Here is a 19418-nt window from a genome sequence, read left to right on the forward strand (position 1 = left end):
GACATTTGATATGTTGTCTATGTTCTATTGTGAATACAATATCAGTTTCTGAGATTTGTAAATTATTGCATTCCATTTTTATTTACAATTTGTATTTTGTCCCAACGTTTTTGGAATCGGGGTTGTAGTTAAAGGGTTTGTTTTGTTTATATACATTTAGAATCTATTTTAAATAAATCAGTTTTTAGCAGTGTATAGCATCTTGGCATGCATGTGTAACCCAGCATTTACTTTTAAGGAGAAAGGAAAAATATGGACTTGTGTGAATAAGTCAAGGACAGAAGCTGGAAGCTATCGAAGAAAAACTATTTCAGAAATTTGTTCTTGCTGTGATCCTGGTCCAAAATTTGATCGGTTCATCTGTTGGCTACAATGATAATTCCTTATATAAGCATTCAACCAGTAGTTCTTGATATTGCACTAACAAGAATCTCGGATGGACACATGGACAACCTGAACACATAAAAGCACATATAAATTAAATAATAATAATAATAATCTAACATTCTCAAGAAGTGACTGAAGAGACCCAGAATAGTGTTTGCTTAGTGTTGGTTCAAGAATGACTTCATGTCCTGAAAGTGTAGTTTAATTAAACTCAAATTAAATATATTTAGTGGTTATTTGATGTTTGTTACACTCTATAGTGCTAAAATTGTACACAATCAAAATGCTTTGAACTGAAAAGCAAAGCAGGCATGTAGAAAAAACTGTATTTATTATTTCATATGAAATAAAGCAGGCTACTCCTACTGTTCTGTCTAGTACAGTATTTGATAGTCATCAACTTCATCTACAAACATGTGTAAATCCATGACTAGTCCAGGGAATGTTATTTACTCAATTCCTTCTATACAGACACCAGTAAGTTAAAAAAAAAAGTTTAAAATAAAGTTTTTTAAAAAATCATAGCCCAACACATACACACATTTAACAGCTGCTTTCGTTTCTCAATGGTATTTACACATACAGTATATTACCAATAGAAGAACTCATTGGATGAACTTCCAACTAGCACAGATTTTTAGGAAAATGTGAGGAAACTATCCTGATAGTCCTCTTCACAGTTTATCTATGCTATGCATCCAACAATTTTCTCGTGGTCTGGTGGTTCAAAAACATCATGTTAAATGAAGGAAAAATCCTACTTCTAAATAGAATAGATACATTAAAAAAACAACAAAATTAACACCACACGATAGTGTAGGATTAATTCTATACGGTACATTCCAACATTTCTGTTCAAACCATCATCATTGCTTAGTTTAACTTTCAGCAGAAATGCACATATCTCAGAAAGCTGTAGAACAAAAGCATTTTCAATCTCAGGTAACTCGAAACACTTTATAACCGCTCTCTACACTCACAGACCTCATTAATTGTGAATGCTCTTAATGTCACACTGTATTTCATGCACCCTTCCACACACCCACTCAGCCCAATGAGGTACTCACTCCAAGCGCTTCCTATTCTCAGAGCTGAACATTATGTAGTTTTCATATTATGAAAACTGTCTAACATTTTTATCCCTGTTCAAAACATTGCATTTCTATTAAAGGAAAAATGTACCTTGAATGACTTGTATGCTAATCTTTACAATTAACATGCCATCTTCAATGGCGACCAAGATTTATTTTTAATGAAATTCTGAGTTAATACTTTTAACATGTTGGGTTGATTTTTATTTTGGCTAACGGTTTCCTAGATTCCCTGCCATGCCACTGACCGTGGGAATTAGTGCTTGCTTCATTTCTACCTAAAGACCTTTCAGTCTATTAATCTATCCAGTTCTCACCTCCTTAACTCTACACTCTGCTTGAACAATCGGCTGCAATAGCTTCAACGTTCATGTTAATACCGCTATCAACACCATCATGCTTGTGGGTCACATACTAGCCGAGCCTTGCATCTTTCATAATTCAGCACAGCTGTCTTATAGCTGCATTGCACTCAAGGACATTACATTTTGTGTGTGTTTCAGGGCAAGGTTTTCCTTTGCAGGTAACCACAAACTTTCTGGCACAGGGTTCCCACCGGTGCTCGTCACGCTCGTCAGTGACAAACATAATCCTTCAGTGACAAAGAAAAAATTACTAGCAGTCATCATGCTGACGAATGTATTTGTCATCTTTATCATTATCATGAGTAGCCTTTCCTACAAATCGCTCCACAAATCCGTTTGCTGAAATCCAACCCCAGTGAGGAGACGGCAGGAAGCCAGAGTGTAAACAAAGAGCACATGCTTATGACCAATAAAAATCAACTACACATAATGACCAAATGAGCACCAAGCTTTTGACCAATTGCAGTACATCTTAATCAGCCTGGTGTGTTGGTGTCATTATCTCTGCGTGTACCAAACAATGGCGGAGTCTAAACTGACAAAGTTGTTTGGGTGGGCTTCTTCAAGCACTGAAGATGATTTAAGGGCTGAAACAGCCATGGAGGAGACACACTCAGAGCCCCTACCATCCCTGAGCACAGGGGTCGGTTAAAAAAAAAAAAAAGGCAAAGTGAAAGTGCTGTCAGTCAGCAAGCGACTGAAGGGCTCTATGTTTCAGGGGCGTGGCATGTTGAGTTCCCGTGGCGAACATATGATGTAAAACATGGTCTCATTCTGTGTTTGGTTTATAAATCAATGGGAAATTCAGATTCCTTCACTGCTGGTTGGTCCAAGACTCTGCTTGATTCTGTTTAATTGTAAATCAAGTTTTGTGTTGAAGTAAAGGCTAAACGGAGTCCTAATACCACTTTTGAATAATTCCATGCTAAAATAACCTTAAGTAAGCTCAAACTAAAGAGGTTTATTTTAGCTTAAATGGTGCACAGTGAGCCCAAAATCAAGCCTCTCTTATTAGAGGCTGGAGTGAAGCGTAAATTTTTTTATGGAATGGAGAGGCCCAGCTGCATCTGTAGAAATATTTGAATTGTGCCAGTTTGGTTGGTATAAACCTGTATTAAGTCCACTTTGACATGTCGGTAACAAAGAAAAAAAAAACAGAAAAAGTGAAGAATACTTCTTCGACTTCATTTTTCAAGAAAAAAAGTGGAGAATATTTTTCAGAACCCAGAGGGAACCCTGCTGGTATCCATGTTCTTGGGGCTGGTTAGCATTTTTCACCTGCTGTTAGAGTGTTAATGAGAAAAATGTGTTTTTAAATACTAGCGTAATAATCTTAAAAGTTGAACTGTTACATTTGTTATTGCATGCAATTCTGCTTTTAAACATACAATGCAAGACAGCTTTCTCCAAAAGGGGCAGCACAAGGGTATTTTGAAGTATCCATGATATTACTGTGGATGTTTAATATCACAGTGTATCCTATGACTGATTATTGCCAGCCGAGCTGTGGGTGCAGACCGGGCTGAAGGGGAAAGGGGGTTCCTGCAGCTGGAGGGGGGAATGGCGTGCCTGCTTGGTAGCTGCTGAAGCCATTAGGTTGAGGGGGAAAGTTTTCCAACGCTGATGCAGAATGAGCCTAAACATCAAAACACTCATATTAGAATAAGACCAGTGTACCATCACACACAACAGTTTTGTAAACTGCCATATTAAAATTTCATCATAGTCAGTGTGTGATTGTCAGGTATATCCGGAGTAAAATGGAGCAGATTTTCCTAGAGTTACTCTGTCATTGGTACCTGCAGCAAAGCTGACTGTACAGCAGGGTTGTGGAGGCCCGAGAGAGCTGCAGGAGCAGCGCTGGAGGAAAAACCAGGAACTCCTGCAGGAAATGACAGTAGCCCAGGGAAGGCAGCACCTCCTGGGGCCTGAAGGCCACTACTGAAGAGAGGCAACAAAACCAAGGCTTACAAATCTTAGAGATAAGGACATACTTTTAACCCAAACAATCCTACGTCAACTGTAAGATTAGATATGAGGGTGATTTAATATCCCTCCCACTAGCTCAAGAATACCTTTGATCAAACAAAACATGAAAGCTTGGCGCTGCACTTTGGCCTCATGCCAGGAAAATCTCTTTTGCCATTCAGTAATTAAATAGCTATAAATAACTGTCATTTAAAGATTTATTGTTTACTGATTTCCCCACTCCATGATTTTCAGTGTTAAGAATGAGTGGTTGGATACATCTCTGACAACCTAACTAGACTTTGTGTTTTGAAGGAGCATGAGTGCATGCACAACAATATAACATTTGCCCTATTGTCAGTGGATGGCAAATTTGAATACCAATTAACTGATAATCCAAGAGAGAATAATGCTCTCTCTCTCTCTCACTCCTGTCAAACAGGACAATAAAAAGTTCAAGTGAGCCTTTAACGTCATTGGAATGCAAAGCTGGCACTACAGGATGTGCCCCAGTCCTTTCACATTCAAGTGGCTTTTTCGCCAATTTGCCCGATTTTATTTTGACTCCGATTGTACACTCAACTGTAACAGAAAAATACAGATTGGTCTAAAGACCACTTAGATGTCAGTTGGAACTTCTGATAAATAGTGTGAAAACTTGCACACGCTTACCCTGGTTGGCCCACCAATGTGGGGTTGAAGTTGGAGCTAAATGCAGAGGCGAAGCCAGGAAGGACAGGTGAGGTGGAGGGGACACCTGCTGCCACTGCAGCTGCTTGGAGAGGCGCCACTGTGGCTACTGAGGAAGAAGCAACTGGGAGCCCCATAAAGGAGGAAAGCACAGGACTGCCTGCTGCTGGAGGACCTGAACCTCCAAACCCAGCGAAGGCAGGACTCTGCCCTGGGGCCAAGCCTGGGACCATGGAGGGGGTTGTGGTGAGTCCAAGGCCAAAGGGTGAAGGAGAGGAAACCCCAGTGGGGTCACAGTATGCAATGGAAGTTGCTGTTGGAGCAGAAGAAACTGAAGAGTGCATGGAAGATTGAGCTACAGTTAGAGGTGATGCTGTGGACAGTGTAGGAAAGGGAGAGATGCCTTGGAATGGTGTGGAAGGACTTCCTCCAGGCTGGGAACCTAGAGTGCCCAGAGGAGAGGCAGCGCTGTGACTCAGGCCCAGCGAGCGAGCCAGGGCTGCAGAGTTGGGTATCACTAGTGAGCTGAGTGAGGGTGTGCCTGACCTGGATGATGGCCCTTTGAAGGCAGAGGGGACTGGACTGTTACTGCCACTGCCTCCACTGTGCTGGACTACTGAGATTGAGGGTTGGTCGCTATACAAGGCAGGGTTAGCTGTGCCAGCCTGAGATGTGCCAGAGGATGGTTTGGGACTGGATGTACAGGGGGCCACTGGGGTAACTGAGGATAAGGTACCCATTACCTGCATTGGAGTGGAACGTCCAGGTGGCACTCCTGCAGGTGTGTAAGTGCGAATGACCGAATTGTTAGAGCATTTTGGATTAGTAAGAGTTGATTGGGGCTCAGCAGAAGGCAGAAAGCCCTTGGAGGAGGAAAGTGCTAAACTCTGAGAAGGATCTGCTGCCCCCTTTGGAATGGGAATGCCTGATGGTGTTCCCGAGCGGGACGTCCCATAAGGTGGAGGAGGTATGCCAGGTGTGCCGGAAGGGGTGTGGGATCTGATAACTGAGGGAGTGTTCCTGCCAGAAGGCGGTAAGCCAGTGGGAGTAGGGGTGCTATGACCACTGGGGTTTGGTGTAACCTGAGGAGAGCCAGCAGACAAAGGAGGGCTTTTGATAACTGAGGAAGTTGGGGCAGGGCCAGGAGATGGGGTAACAGGACTCTGAGAAGAGACCACACCAGGGAAAACAGGGGTAACTGGAGTGGAGGGTTGAGGCTGGGAGCTGACAGGGGTAGAAGGAGCTGAAATGGTAGGTGAGACAGTTGAGACAATGGAGGCAGGATTCTGTAGACTGGCAGGTCGAGCATAAGCTGGAATAAACATGAGGAAATTATTATTACTGGCAAGACAGAGAAATTATGAGAGTGAAGATCCATTTGGTGAGGTCTATTGGTACAGGCACATGCAAAGCTTTAAAATGAATGCATTTATTTTAAGCACAGTATACTCTGCTTCTTAAAAGCCACCACCTAAAATATTGCAGGGCTACAAAAACCGACAAGCTGAAAAAGGAACCAATGTTAACAGCAAAGAAAATCTTGTCGTACTTAGCAAAACCATAGTATATATGCAGAAGCCAGAAAGCAAGCCAGAAAGTCAGTATGTGTCTCAAGTCAAAGTTCAAGGATTGTACTGACATTTTGGGTGCTACAGTGCCCCCTTATGACACTATTCTTCAGTCGGGTTTGAGAAATATTTAAATTATATGAACAATTGTTTTACTGGGAAATACGCCACTCGTATTTTTCATACAAACTACATCTGGGACGTCGAGAACGGCAACCTTGACAAATCTCTATATGTCACTTGTGAGGATATCCATGAACTGCTTTGATAAATCTGGGTACTTTTTCTTTGTGAATTGTGTCTATATAATAAAAAGAAAATTACACATTGGCTTGAAGATATGAAGTTTATCTTCTCGTGTAAAAAAAAAGCTTGCATTTTTCATATGAAATACATCACTGACCTGAGTGACATTTAAATAATATTGGCTGGCATTGAGTGGTATATTAGATATAATAAGCCAAAGATGAGTTCACTATCATGCCAGCTGAATGGAGTAAATCTGATATACCATGAAAAAAAGCCAGCCAATATTATTATTATACATATACATTCCTCTTGTGTTCAACGCGGCTTTCTCTTTCAAAATTCTCTCAAAATCTTCCGTATTTAACAAAGCAAACCTGGCGGCCATGTTTGTTTACAAATTATCACAGTCACTCACTAGCAAGGAAGTTTTACATGCAATACTTATCTTATGGCATTTTCAATTCACTGCAACAGTTTACTACAGGCGCCGCTGGCGAACAAAGAAATGCTTCTGCGCATCAGAAAACTCTCATTGAATATTCGCATCAGCTCCGACATGTGATGTCATGTTGTCTTGACAACCATGCAGTATTGTAAATCATATTCCGTGCTCATTGTCCACTGGGTAGAGTGATGCAATACATGTAGGATAAGCGATATGCTAACAGTATTGCATGATATCAAACCAAATGAATGAAACCTGCTAGAAAGGAATAGAATACGTGTTTTTATTCCATCAAAAAAAGTGTCCTGTAGGTATAATAATTTCCGATATTTCACTCCGATGACATCACTCCCAATCAGGGCAGGAATTTCACGAGGGCCATGGCCCTCATGCCCCCTCAATTTGGCCTTGTGCTCTTGGAAAAAAATATCTGCCGCCGTAAGGCCACAGTGGCCTTGATGCCCTGCGGTTTTGTAGTCTGCCTCGTGACTGCCAATAGGCTTTAACATCACCTGCGTCTATTGAGAAAAAAATACGTCTTTTGATGACATTCTGGATTCTTACTGGGCAACTCATCAGTGGTGGATCGGACTCTAGCCTGGCATGAACCACTCCGACGTGCTATAATGACACCAATCTATCACCAGCCAACCAGGAGACTTAATCAAACACATCCCCCGCCCACTTATGTCCGCGTCTGAGATGTTGAATTTTCACAGAAGGAGGGAAGAAGTTGACTGAGGTAAGACTGTGTGATAAATTAACGAACAAATAAGATAGGAATTTCAACATATAGGGCTTAAGTTTGTTACCGTTAAATAAGCATTGCTTGTACAGTACAGTAACGTTATGTCGTTACAACGTTGACCCACTTTTAAGGTGCTGAGTACCGACTGTAGCCGGTAACAAATGCTAATTAGCTTGCTGTCAAGTTTTTCCTTTGTCGAGCTTTAAGCGTAAGGTCATGGATGTTACTACTGCTTGTTCCTGTCGTAATATGACATGTGATATGTGCTGTTGTCTGTTCATAGCCACTTTTTTAATCTATGCAGTTAGCATTGTTTTGTTACTAGTATTGTATGTTTCTTTTTGCTGTTTAACCGAAGTGTAACTGCTGCCATCTTGACGAGATCACCATCACAAGAGATTCTCTCATTCTTGTTGTCATCATTACAACATTAACATTTACTTTTATTCATTTACCCCCTCTGTGTAAATTAGAAAATGGCACAACTTCCTCTGTAGCCGTCAACGGACAAGCACAGATTTGTCTTAAGTTTTGAGCCAATCACAACAGGGCAGCACTGTGGCCTGAGGTAAAACACGATAGTTTAAGTTTGTTTAAATTACAAAAATGAGTACAACCAATGACCGTCTCATATACTCTTCATATACTCATACTGTTTAAGTAATGCAATAAAACTAATCTTTAAAAGTGGTATTTACTCAAACTGCATAGAATGAACTTTGGGGTTAACAGTGTAATAGTGTTGCAGTGTTCTGCAAATTTGCAATTTAATATTTCAGATCTTGAGACATGAAAGTGCTATTTTAAAAAATAAAAGGTCAGAAATGTTTTCTTTGTCGTCTATTTAGTTCATTTTATTTCCTCAATAATTTTCCTTGATTGAGAAATCGGTCTGGGCTCTTATGGGTTAATCAGTAGCCTGCATGCTAGTATATGTTCCATTTACAATCAAACATTTTGATGTACTCCAGGCTCAATTTTGATTAATCAAAAATCTGCGTAGTAGTACAGTCTGAAGATGCTCTTGCACATTCGGTGTCAACTGAACAAAAATTACGGGAGGATATAGGTTTAATAAGTTTTACAATTTTTGAAGTGAGTGATGGATTGATAAGTTTAGATGTGTTCAATATTTTCTTATCTTCAGACATAATAGTGTAGATGATGTTTCTTTACCTGCTCGATAGTTTCGACTGAGACTCCAATCTTCCTCAGAAGACTCATTAGTCCTTAAATTAAATTCATTATAGATGTGAACTTAAAATCATTGTTTTATTTTATGGCCTTGGTGCCCTGGCTTTTGGCCTTCGTGCCCTCAAAAAATTGACAGCACAAAAGGCCAAGTGGCCCTGCCCCTAAAATGAGGAAATTCCAGGCCTGCTCCCAATGTTTTCTCGCTGACTTGATCTGCGTTGTCAAAATGGCGAAGTGGTTCAAAATTAAAATTCTTTTGATTAACTTGCATTTTTTAATGGATGTGTCTATAATAATATAAAGAAGATTACACAGTGGGGCGAAGATATGAAGTTTATCTTCTCGTGTTGAAAAATATATCACTTTCACTTCACTCACTCATGAAATATATGTTCACCACTCGAAGATAAACTTCATATCTTCGTGAAACCATGAAATGTAAATATTTTAAATAAATAAATCAACTAAATGCAAGTGCTTACAAAATATGAAAAAATAGCAACGTGAATTTCACCACCAATTCAACCAAACCCTTCAATGTAAACATTACCCAAAATACACACTTCCCACGTATTTACCCGAAGGGTTTTTACAACTGCCAAATCATACCTTTAAATGGCCAGTGAGATCTGATCTCAATTAATCTAATTCTCAAGCCAATGTTGTGACTGTGATTCAAGTTGTCTTTATTTTCTATTAAAGGAGAAGTCATTTTTAAACTTGCTTTATTTCTTAATTAACATGTTATTCAATTACGTTTTCGGTTTTAGTAACCTTATATCGTGACTCGTATTGGCAACTAATTGCAATTGAATATTGTACTTATCGGCCTATTCGGTTTTTAGCAGTGTCGAATTTAGTTCGTTTGGTCCACGGCAGGCGGCACTTAACTGCGCGATTTTCACGAGGCTTGTGTGAGACTTCGAAACATGAAGTGTCAGCCAGGTGTCAGCGCCGCCATTTTGAAAACTGTTTTCCAAATGAAATGTTGCACAAAAAAAATGACGATTACTGCCTACTTTTTCAAACTTTCCTGATTGCTATCAAAACGAACAAAACTTCCAGCTTGATTACATCAGCATTCGAAAGAGGGCGCACGTGTCTTTTGACAACGTTAGCAGATGTTGGTCACTTTGATTTCTGCTGTACGTTTTACGTCCGTCCTACGATGTCTCGCACAGGTCTCAACGAATCTCGTTTATGGCTGTTGCTTTGACATATGGACTGATATATTACAGAGTAGGGCTGCACAATATATCGAAAGAGTATCGATATCGCGATATCATAGTTTGCGATACACATACCGCAAAAATTACTTAAATTTCGATAAAAGGCACATTTTTCTGTGCCGTCCAATCACATTTGAATGTCAACAAGCGCCGCGGGATAACTCCGCCCCTATTGCAAAACAAGTAAAAGCCTCGTGGTGATGGCGGAAGCAAGTGTGGTGAGACAAACTTGTGTGAGGAGGAACTGGTTTCCAAAAAAAAAAAAAAATGCACGTCTGCTATTTGGAAGTACTTTGGATTCAGGAGGGGTGATGTACTGCAAACTCAGGTACTTTGCAAGACATGTACCTGTAAAACAGTGGTGGGGCGGCTCACTGGGACAAACACTGCTGTACAGAAGCATAAAAACATAAAACCGCGCTCTCTCTCTCACACACACACTACCTCTCACTCTCACACACACTACCGCTCTCACTCTCTCTCAGACACACACACTACCGCTCGCTCACTCACACACGCTACCGCTCTCTCTCTCACACACACACACCACTGCTCTCTCACCCGCATGTGTTATTAACAGATTGTGTTTGAGTTTATGGTGAATCTGTGTCGCTCACCTTCATCTCCCGGGAGCCGCTGAAATTCCCATTTTGAATGCTTTATGTTAATGTAATGTAGTTTTCAGTTTTTTGTTTACTTCAACTTAAGACATTTTCTGCTGCGCTCACAAAAATTAAGAGATTTAAAGATGATTGATGGACACCATTGCAGGTGTAGCCATGTTTTTCCAATAAAAAATAATGTTGGAATGGAAGCGATGCATTGGGTGTTTTTTTTTAAATGCTAGATACAGGGCAGAACGGCGAGTAGAGGTAAGAAAAACATTATATATTTAATTATCGTGATACATATCGATATCGAGATATTCAGTCATGTTATCGAATATCGCATATTTTTCTGATATCGTGCAGCCCTATTACAGAGCATATTTCAAACACTCATAACTTGCTATAGCAATGACAAAATAGCTGTCAGAAATGCATTCCTATATTTAATAAAATGAGAGAAATAGAATTTTGATGATAAAAAATTCGCCTTTAGTTCTCCTTTAAGATATACTAAGCTAAACAAATATTTTAGCAGTATAAATAGTAAGAAAAATCTATCAAGCATTACAATACAAACATTACGACACCACAAGAAAAGAACCAATTAATGCAGTGCTAATACCAAATTCAGTTTAAAGCGTTTCAGTGTTACGATAAATTATAAAACTACCCGTAAACAACAGGATTATCTTAACCTTCATTTTAAAAAGTCAAGGAAACACTTTAGCACAAAACAGCACACCATAGTGTACTGTGGATACTGGAGGTCAAAGTAGCAGCTGTGTAAAATACAGCTGAGCCAAAAATAGATCAGATGTCTTGTGCAAGCTGGGTTGTGGCTGTGATGTACATGACATTAACACATTAAACATGTTAAACATTAATAATGTAGACTATTATTAAAATCACAGCTATAGCGATTAAAAATGCACTCTCTCAAATTACTCTGATTAAATCAGTCAGGTCTATTAAGCAGCATGCTCAGCGGAGGAGACAAGGACTGCGTGCTAGAAAAGGATAAGTGCAGTTAGCAGCGGGCAAGTTAGCATGTCGCTGAGTGGCGGTGATTGCAGTAGCAGCAGTGATCATACCTGCTGACTTTGGAGTGGCAGTGTAGGGTGGAGGGGGCACATTTGCTGTAATGACCCCTCCCACTGATATCAGGCCTGCGTTGTTGTATGCACCTGAGCAGGGGAACAGAACCTACTGGATTCTGGGTACACTACTCCAAGATATCATCTTGCCACCAAGTTTGACTCAACTCACACACCACTCTAAAACTGAACACCTCTATTATTCATTACATCACCTTCACTGGTTATTAAAATGACTCCTGTCTGTCTGTCTAGAAAGAGAAGAACTGTCATCTATCCAGCCACAATTCTTTGTTGCTCTCTCCCTGGTGTACTTTTTTCCACTCAAGAAAAACAGCCATCTATACATTTCACTTAAAGTCGTCACAGTGAGATTTTACCCAGCTCCTGCTTCTTTCTTACACTCACTGGTTCTTTTGGTTTCTCTCTAATATGGCACTGATAGTATATCTGTGTAGCCAGAGTACAGCCTCTGGTCAATTTCTTAGTTCAGAGCAATACAGTATGTTTATCTCTCTATGCTGGGTCATCTCTCTCTCATGCAGTTACACCTGCTATCTATCTGTGCCAGGCCATTTGTTTGGCTAGGGAAGAAAACTTACTTGGTGCGATGGTGGCATGCGGCCTGCAAGGAGGAATCGGGTAAGGTATAGGCCTATGTGGATTGTAGGTCGAAGGAGACTGTTAAAAAATAAAACCAGGGACACTTAGACTGTTTATCATGCCTTTCAGGCAATTACAGGAAATACTGCAGTGACAACAAATAACATGACTAATAAGAAACTACATGTTGGAGAGAAGAGACTCACCGGTTTGCTGGGTCCAATGATGCGGTTGGCAATCCCTTTCCCCTCTGTACTCACCTCCTCGCCTTCCTTTCTAGGAGGAAATCCCTGAAAATGTACAGAAGGCATTACATGCGTTTTGTTCTTGCAATTGCCACACTCTAAAGGGTTGAGAAGTCTAAACCTATAGAGAGTCGTACTCACAGGGAAGGTTCCAGTGATCTGGCTGGGTTTGCCTTTAGGATAAGGGTTCCCAGGGATCATCCCACAGGAGGAAACCATTGCTACTGGGGCTTTACATCCCACCTTACACACCTGAACAGAGTTTCACACCACACGTGAATTTAGTGTGTACTGCAAGTTAACAATTTTAGTGCACAGCTAGCTATTACACATGAACAAACTGAAAGGAAAGACACAGCAAAACCGCAATCTTCCCAAATGTTCAACATACAGCAGAGGTGGGCAAACTATGGCCCGCGGGCCACATCCGGCCCGTTGGCGTTTTTAATCCGGCGTTTTAATCCGGAAGACAATCATATAAACACGATTGAGCAGATCTATAAACTATAAGCATCAGTGTTATCACGTAGACAGGTGTTCTAGAGATCTGTCTTTCCAGTCAGTTGTATTCACGCGAGATTACATTTGCAGAGTGGTGCAGCGCGTGCCATGGAAGTCATTCTGGCGCCCGTGACACTGATGATCTCGAGAACACAGGATAAAACTTTACAATGAGTGGTCCTCAAAAAAGAAAAGTGGACAGTGAGTGCAGGGTGTTCAATAAAGAATGGACAACTAAATATTTTTTTGCTGAAGTCCGATCAAAGGCTGTATGCCTTATTTGCAAAGAAACCGTTGCAGTTTTAAAGGAATATAACATCAAACGGCACTTTTCCTCCAAGCATGCTAATTATGCTAACAACCAGTCAGCGCACGCACGGACGAATACAGCTCAGTGGTTGCTGAGTGAATGTGAGTATTAACACTTTCTCTTTTTAAAACTATGTTGGAGCTGTAATAAGATGGTAGTCACATGTTTACAGACATAATAATGTAAAAAGTATAACTCTTAGTAATTTTGGTTGTCGTGGGTGGCTGCTGTAGTGCTGGTGTTTGTTTTTGTGTGTATATATTTTTTTATGTGCCGATCTATTGAACTGCAAGCATTTTTCTGCTCTGCCTTTGTTGACTGAGAACTAAAATAAATGTCAATCTGATCTGCATTTGGGTCTCTGTCAGTGAAGGCCTTACAATAACACTAAAGCTTTTCCGGTTTATGTTCGATATGTATGAATTTGGTGTTGGCCTGGCCCGCCTGGCAAATTTCAAAAGTCAATGTGGCCCCTGAGCCAAAAAGTTTGCCCACCCCTGACATACAGTGTTTCTCCTACTATTATATTGGGGGGGAGAACTTGCATTTTAAGGTCTGGGGAAGGAAGAAAGAAAAAAAACAAGCAAAAAAACCCCCCAAAAACAGGAGTACAGGCACTAGGACCATGAGGAAAGAGCACCTGCTCAAAAACAGGAGAGACTGCAGGCACTAGGGCCATGCAGAAACATCCCCTGCTCAAGCTGCCTGGTCCCTGTCCCTCTCCTGTGCTGAAAAATGATTCAAACAATAGGCAGCAATGTCAGAACCCCCCAAGCAGCAAAAGATGGAGGACAGACGACATTTTTTTCCCCAAAAAAGTGTGAGTGATGTCTTCAGACACAATCTATATTAAGTTAGCTAATGTTATGTTACAAATACTCATAGTGAGATCAAGTTGGAATATATCACTTTGTAAACATCTTCAAGTTAGCTAACCATGGAAAATGACTATTTTTTTTTTACGTTATTTCAAACGAGCAGTCAGTAAACTGTACTTCACTCAACACATAAATCACATAGTGACAGGCACATAGTGACAGGCAGTGGAGAGGGGAGTGAAAAATTACAGAAAGAAGAAATAAGCTCTCAGACTTTCTCATCTCATCTCATTATCTCTAGCCGCTTTATCCTTCTACAGGGTCGCAGGCAAGCTGGAGCCTATCCCAGCTGACTACGGGCGAAAGGCGGGGTACACCCTGGACAAGTCGCCAGATCATCACAGGGCTGACACACAGACACAGACAACCATTCACACTCACATTCACACCTACGGTCAATTTAGAGTCACCAGTTAACCTAACCTGCATGTCTTTGGACTGTGGGGGAAACCGGAGCACCCGGAGGAAACCCACGCGGACACGGGGAGAACATGCAAACTCCACACAGAAAGGCCCTCGCCGGCCCCGGGGCTCGAACCCAGGACCTTCTTGCTGTGAGGCGACAGCGCTAACCACTACACCACCGTGCCGCCCCCTCAGACTTTCTAATTACAATTATAAATCAATTAGAACCATAAATGGTTCATATGCCATTTTAATCTCTTAATACTTGTTAAAAAAGATTTGTCAAAGAAATGTTCTATTGCAAAACAAATTTTTGTAAAACAATTGTTCAGTTGTTAAAAAAAATTATATTGTAAAAATTGTACTAATTATTGTTCTAAACTAAATGTGAAGACTTAACTATTACTCCTTTAACTGTTTGTTCAGGTCCAAATGCTCTGTACTAGGAGCTGCCAGGAGGGGACTTACAGGTGACCACGCACATCCAGCACCCCCTCCCCCCAAACCAGCAAACTTAAGGCCTCTGCATGCTCTTGCGACAAGGCTTTCGCAGATAGCTTTTCGCAGACAGTTGTAATTTATTGTTGAGCGGGGAGTAAAGGCGTGCGCGATGTTATTCACCGGCACAACGCAAGGGAGCGCAAAGTCGCTAGGAGTAGTTGGTGGGTGTGGTTAGTGGAGTGTTTATCCTCCGGTTACTTATAATTAGAACTTTTTATTTTTATAATGACTAGAACCGGAGTCGTATAGATGTACGTACTTCCTCACTTCCTCAATCAACCGCTCTTCGTGCTGCTCCATCTTCGCTCGTGTTTTTAAAAATGCCGGTCGTGAAAACAAACCAAACCGGGAAAGTAGGGAAGCGGAAGTGCGTGTACAGCGGATGTAGAGTGGACCAATCAGAGCCCTCTTGTCTGCGACGCTGTCTGTGAGGCTTCTGCGGTGGTCACAATTTTTGGGAGGTGCGCGCAGAGCATCTGCGAAGGTGGGGGGGCTACGCAGAGGCCATCTGCGACACCGTCTGCGAGGACTGGGTTGTCAGCATAAATTGGCCTTTACAGGTGACCACGCACATCCAGCGCCCCCTCCCCCCAAACCAGCAAACTTAGGGGAACACTGACATAAGAATAAATATATTTTCCAGCTGGGCGAATGTCTGGATCACTCTCTTTACCACTATTTCTGTCATTCATCCTGGAAGAAACACTTCAGCGAAGAACCCAGCAGCCACAGCAATATTGACACAAATCATTACAAATCCCATTCAAACACTGGAAAAAAGGGACACACAGAAACTCAATTACAGCATTAAGTTTTAGCAGGATGCACATTTACCTGCTCAAGTATACGTCGTGCACGTTTCCTCTCTGCCAGGTGAGTGCGGAACTGCTCCTCCACTGGTAAGTAATTATGGGCGTCAGATATATTCCTGTCATGAAAAGAGTACTGCTCTTAAAAACAGATAGCTGCATCTAATGATAAACAATGCACTCAACAAACAATTAACTACAACACGTTCACAATCACTTACAGAGCTATAAGCTCCAGCACCAATAGCTTGTCCTTCGAGAACGTGAAAGTGTTCAAGATGTTTGCAACCTTGGTTGTCGGAATGGCCACCATTTTCTGCAAAAAAAAACCCCAAATATATCAGTTATTACACTCAATGTACTATACAAGGACATCTCACACTTGCACTGTTTTAATACTTTTAAACAATATGCTGAACTTACATGCTGAAATGCTTTCACTGCCTTCACTTGAGGCTCAGCCCAGGAGAAGTATTTCAGAATGTCGATCACCTACAGATAGACAAGTAATTCTATCAGCACTAGTTTCACAATAAATTAAACGCCAAAGCACTACAGTAGCATTTCCAAATTCGAATTCAGGAGGGCAGGACTCCAGAAGTTTAAAGTTTTGCCAACTCTAACACCCTGCCCCAAATAGCACCCTCAGCCTTTTCAAACTCAAGATGCAAGATCTTGAATACACACATTTGGGACAGTTCTCAAGCCTTCAGGATATTACATGATACTGTGCAGTCATTTTCACATATCCAATGTATCCTTTTCCTCCAACTGCAGATGTTTATGTACATGGGGAGGAGAAGAGCTTGTGAATGAATCTCACAGTTAGTAACATTACCTTCACGGTTCGCATTTACTTTTATTTCACCTTACAACTGGAGGGATAAAATAACACTGACTTGTTGAATTTTTAATGCTTTTAAACATGTTAGAGCACATAAAGTAAGGAAGCTCTTTTTTGAAAGTATTGGTTAAAAGGTAGTTTCAACCCAAACACATCATAAGTGTTGAGATCATACAAACATACTTAATGAACTCTCTTCTTAACCACAAAATGAGACATCCTACAGTCTTGTCAGCAGGGTGGTGTAGTGGTTAGCACTATCGCCTCACAGCAAGAAGGTTCTGGGTTCGAACCCAGCGGCCGACGAGGGTCTTTCTGTGTGGAGTTTGCATGTTCTCAACCTGTCTGCATGGGTTTCCTCCCACAGTCCAGAGATATGCAGGTTAGGTTAATTGGTGGCTCTAAATTGACCAAGAGTGCGAATGGTTGTTTGTGTCTGTGTATATCAGCCCTGTGATGAGCTGGCGACTCGTCCAGGGTGTACCCTACCTCTCACCCATGGTCAGCTGGGATAGGCTCCAGCTTGCCCACCATGACCCCGCACGGGATAAGCGGTTACAGATGAAACAAACAAACTACAGCCTTGTAGTACTCAGAGGCATGTACCAATAAGAACCACAAGAAGTAGTAATATGCCGCTTTTCCACTACCAACGCGGCTGAGTTGGGCTGAGCCATGTGGTGCTGAGTGGGGCTGTTGGCGTTGCATTTCGACTACAACCGCGCTGAACCGTGCTGGCTGGAAGTGGGTGGACACATTGGGTGGAGTTAGCGAAAGTGGGTGGACGTCACGTGATGTCGTTAGGCGGCGCAAACAGTGACATCAGTGACCTTTTAAGCGGTAGTCTCACGACCCGGATAGTAAACAATAAACATGGAGGACATGGAGTCATTAGTGTTGCTGGTCTTGGTGCTGTGGCTTGTTGTCACCGACAACAGATACTAGCAAGAGCGTATAGATGAGGCGAGGCACATAAGGCTTCAGAAATTCTCGTAATTCTTCTTCTTCCAGGTTTATGGTGTTTACAGATCTCAGCGTGCTCGCGGGGCGTGTGTGGGCATGTGAGGACACTCCTCCTCACCAATCAGTGCACAGGGGAGTGTCTCCTCACGCCCCCAGCCTCACTCGGCTCGGTTTGGCTCGCTTCAGCCCCACTCCAAAACCGTGCTGAGTAGGGCTGAAGCGAGCCGAGTCGTGCTGCTCTGAGGTAGTCGAAATGCGAGCCGTGTCGGGCTGAAGTGAGTTGATAAAGGGTAGTGGAAAAGGGCCAATAGTAGTCACATGTACACAAGCACAGTGAAATTCCTCCTCTGCATTTAACCCATCTGAAACACTGAACACACACATACCCAGAGCAGTGGGCAGCTATGCTACGGCACCCAGGGAGCAGTTGGGGGTTAGGTGCCTTACTCAAGGGCAATTCAGCCATGATACAGAGGGAGGGGAAAGTGCTGTTCATTCATTCAACTCCCCTCACATTTTTCCTGCCGATTTCAGGAATCGAACCAGCAACCCTTTGGGCTCAAGGCTGCTTCTTTAACCTTCAAGCCATGGCTGCCCCATTTGAGATAGGACCTAACATGTACCATCTAATCCTGGTAATTTACTTGTCAATCAAATTGTGTTTGTTTTTCCCCCCTAAACCCTCCAGGACAGGAGGAACACTGCTTCAGTGATGATCTATAGCTGTACCTGTTCACTGGAGAAATATCCATGCACCTGCTCGATTGCTTTAATCCGCTGATCTGTCAAAACACACTAAAAGAAAGTTTGTGTCAAAATGGCTCCTTTGCTTTTTCTATTTACAGTGCAAACTGAAGAAACTTAACAGGTTTCGAGCATTTAACATACTTCATCACATTTTAGGGGTCAATGTAAATCGTAAAAGTGTGCTTTTACCTTTCTTATTTCGTCCAAAACGATGTCAAATGATTTCTTATCCATCTTATAACTCGTTACTCAGTCACAAGGTGGTCGGGTTTAAGTTAGCTTCGAGGTTGTTGATTTAATATTCAGTGAATGAAAAAATATATATAAAGTTTTGCTATTGCATTTTAGCAGCAATCAATGGAAAAAAATAATCAAAACCGATAGATTACTACAATAGTATTTCATTAAAACATTACATGCACAATAACCAAAATATTAATCTAATGAGATCAAGTTCATTTTGACAGAACAACCGTTTATTTTACTAGCTGGCTACTTGTCAGCTAGTTAGTTATTGATTTTGTTAGTTGACTAGCTAGCTTAATAACATGACTGCAGTTCATACAAAAATATAACTGTGATGGTATTTTGTTCTACACTTATATGCATATAATTACAGGAATATCGTCGGATGCATTTGCACTACTGCACAAAACATCAGAATCAGAGACGCGTGCTCTTCGCGTTTGTTTCGTATCTGTTGTTAGCTATGCTAGCTGATTAGCCTCTTGCTCGCAGGAGGTCTGAATGTACAACGACTTCCTGTGCTAGGACCCCTTCCTGGCTGCATGCGCGCATGTATCCACTATGAACTAGTTAATTATCTAAAAAGTATTATTTAATATAAAGTGTATCTTACATGTAAAACAAGTAATTTGGAAATAAAAAATTTATGTGTAACCTCCTGCAGAGCTTGTTGTGAAGAATAAAAAAAAATGTGTCAATGTACAATATTCAGTCAATGCAGGTTGACTGT

The 19418-nt window shown here is 41.4% G+C and overlaps 1 protein-coding gene across 3 annotated transcripts; it reads right to left on the reverse strand.

Moving 5' to 3' along the window:
- Nucleotides 1–699: 699 nt before the first annotated feature.
- Nucleotides 700–19185, reverse strand: proser1 (proline and serine rich 1). Of its 3 annotated transcripts, XR_009651576.1 has the most exons (13): nucleotides 18632–19185; nucleotides 18425–18490; nucleotides 16312–16380; nucleotides 16110–16204; nucleotides 15914–16007; nucleotides 12626–12736; nucleotides 12446–12529; nucleotides 12239–12317; nucleotides 11634–11726; nucleotides 4484–5813; nucleotides 3643–3784; nucleotides 3232–3479; nucleotides 700–3124 (listed from the first exon to the last, which is right to left on the reverse strand). XR_009651576.1 is itself a non-coding variant. In XM_060909271.1 (12 exons), the coding sequence occupies exons 1-12, from the start codon at nucleotides 18674–18676 to the stop codon at nucleotides 3333–3335; spliced, it is 2355 nt and encodes a 784-aa protein (XP_060765254.1). In that variant the 5' UTR covers nucleotides 18677–19185; the 3' UTR covers nucleotides 700–3332. The 3 variants fall into 3 exon arrangements, 2 of the variants coding, with proteins under 2 accessions (XP_060765254.1, XP_060765255.1); XM_060909271.1 differs by having other exon boundaries at nucleotides 700–3479; XM_060909272.1 differs by lacking the exon at nucleotides 11634–11726 and having other exon boundaries at nucleotides 700–3479.
- Nucleotides 19186–19418: the final 233 nt, after the last annotated feature.

Source organism: Neoarius graeffei, chromosome 25, assembly GCF_027579695.1.
Source record: "Neoarius graeffei isolate fNeoGra1 chromosome 25, fNeoGra1.pri, whole genome shotgun sequence".
Classification (NCBI taxonomy): domain Eukaryota; kingdom Metazoa; phylum Chordata; class Actinopteri; order Siluriformes; family Ariidae; genus Neoarius; species Neoarius graeffei.

Bases quoted from the DNA above. Each gene is read 5' to 3' on its own strand.
- proser1 (XM_060909271.1), bottom strand. From the start codon at position 18,676: ATGGATAAGAAATCATTTGACATCGTTTTGGACGAAATAAGAAAG. The intron at 12,318-12,445 runs GTGAGTCTCTTC...ATTTTTTAACAG, and splicing joins TCATTGGACCCAGCAAACCG to TCTCCTTCGACCTACAATCC. The intron at 5,814-11,633 runs GTATGATCACTG...TGTTTATTCCAG, and splicing joins TGCCACTCCAAAGTCAGCAG to CTTATGCTCGACCTGCCAGT.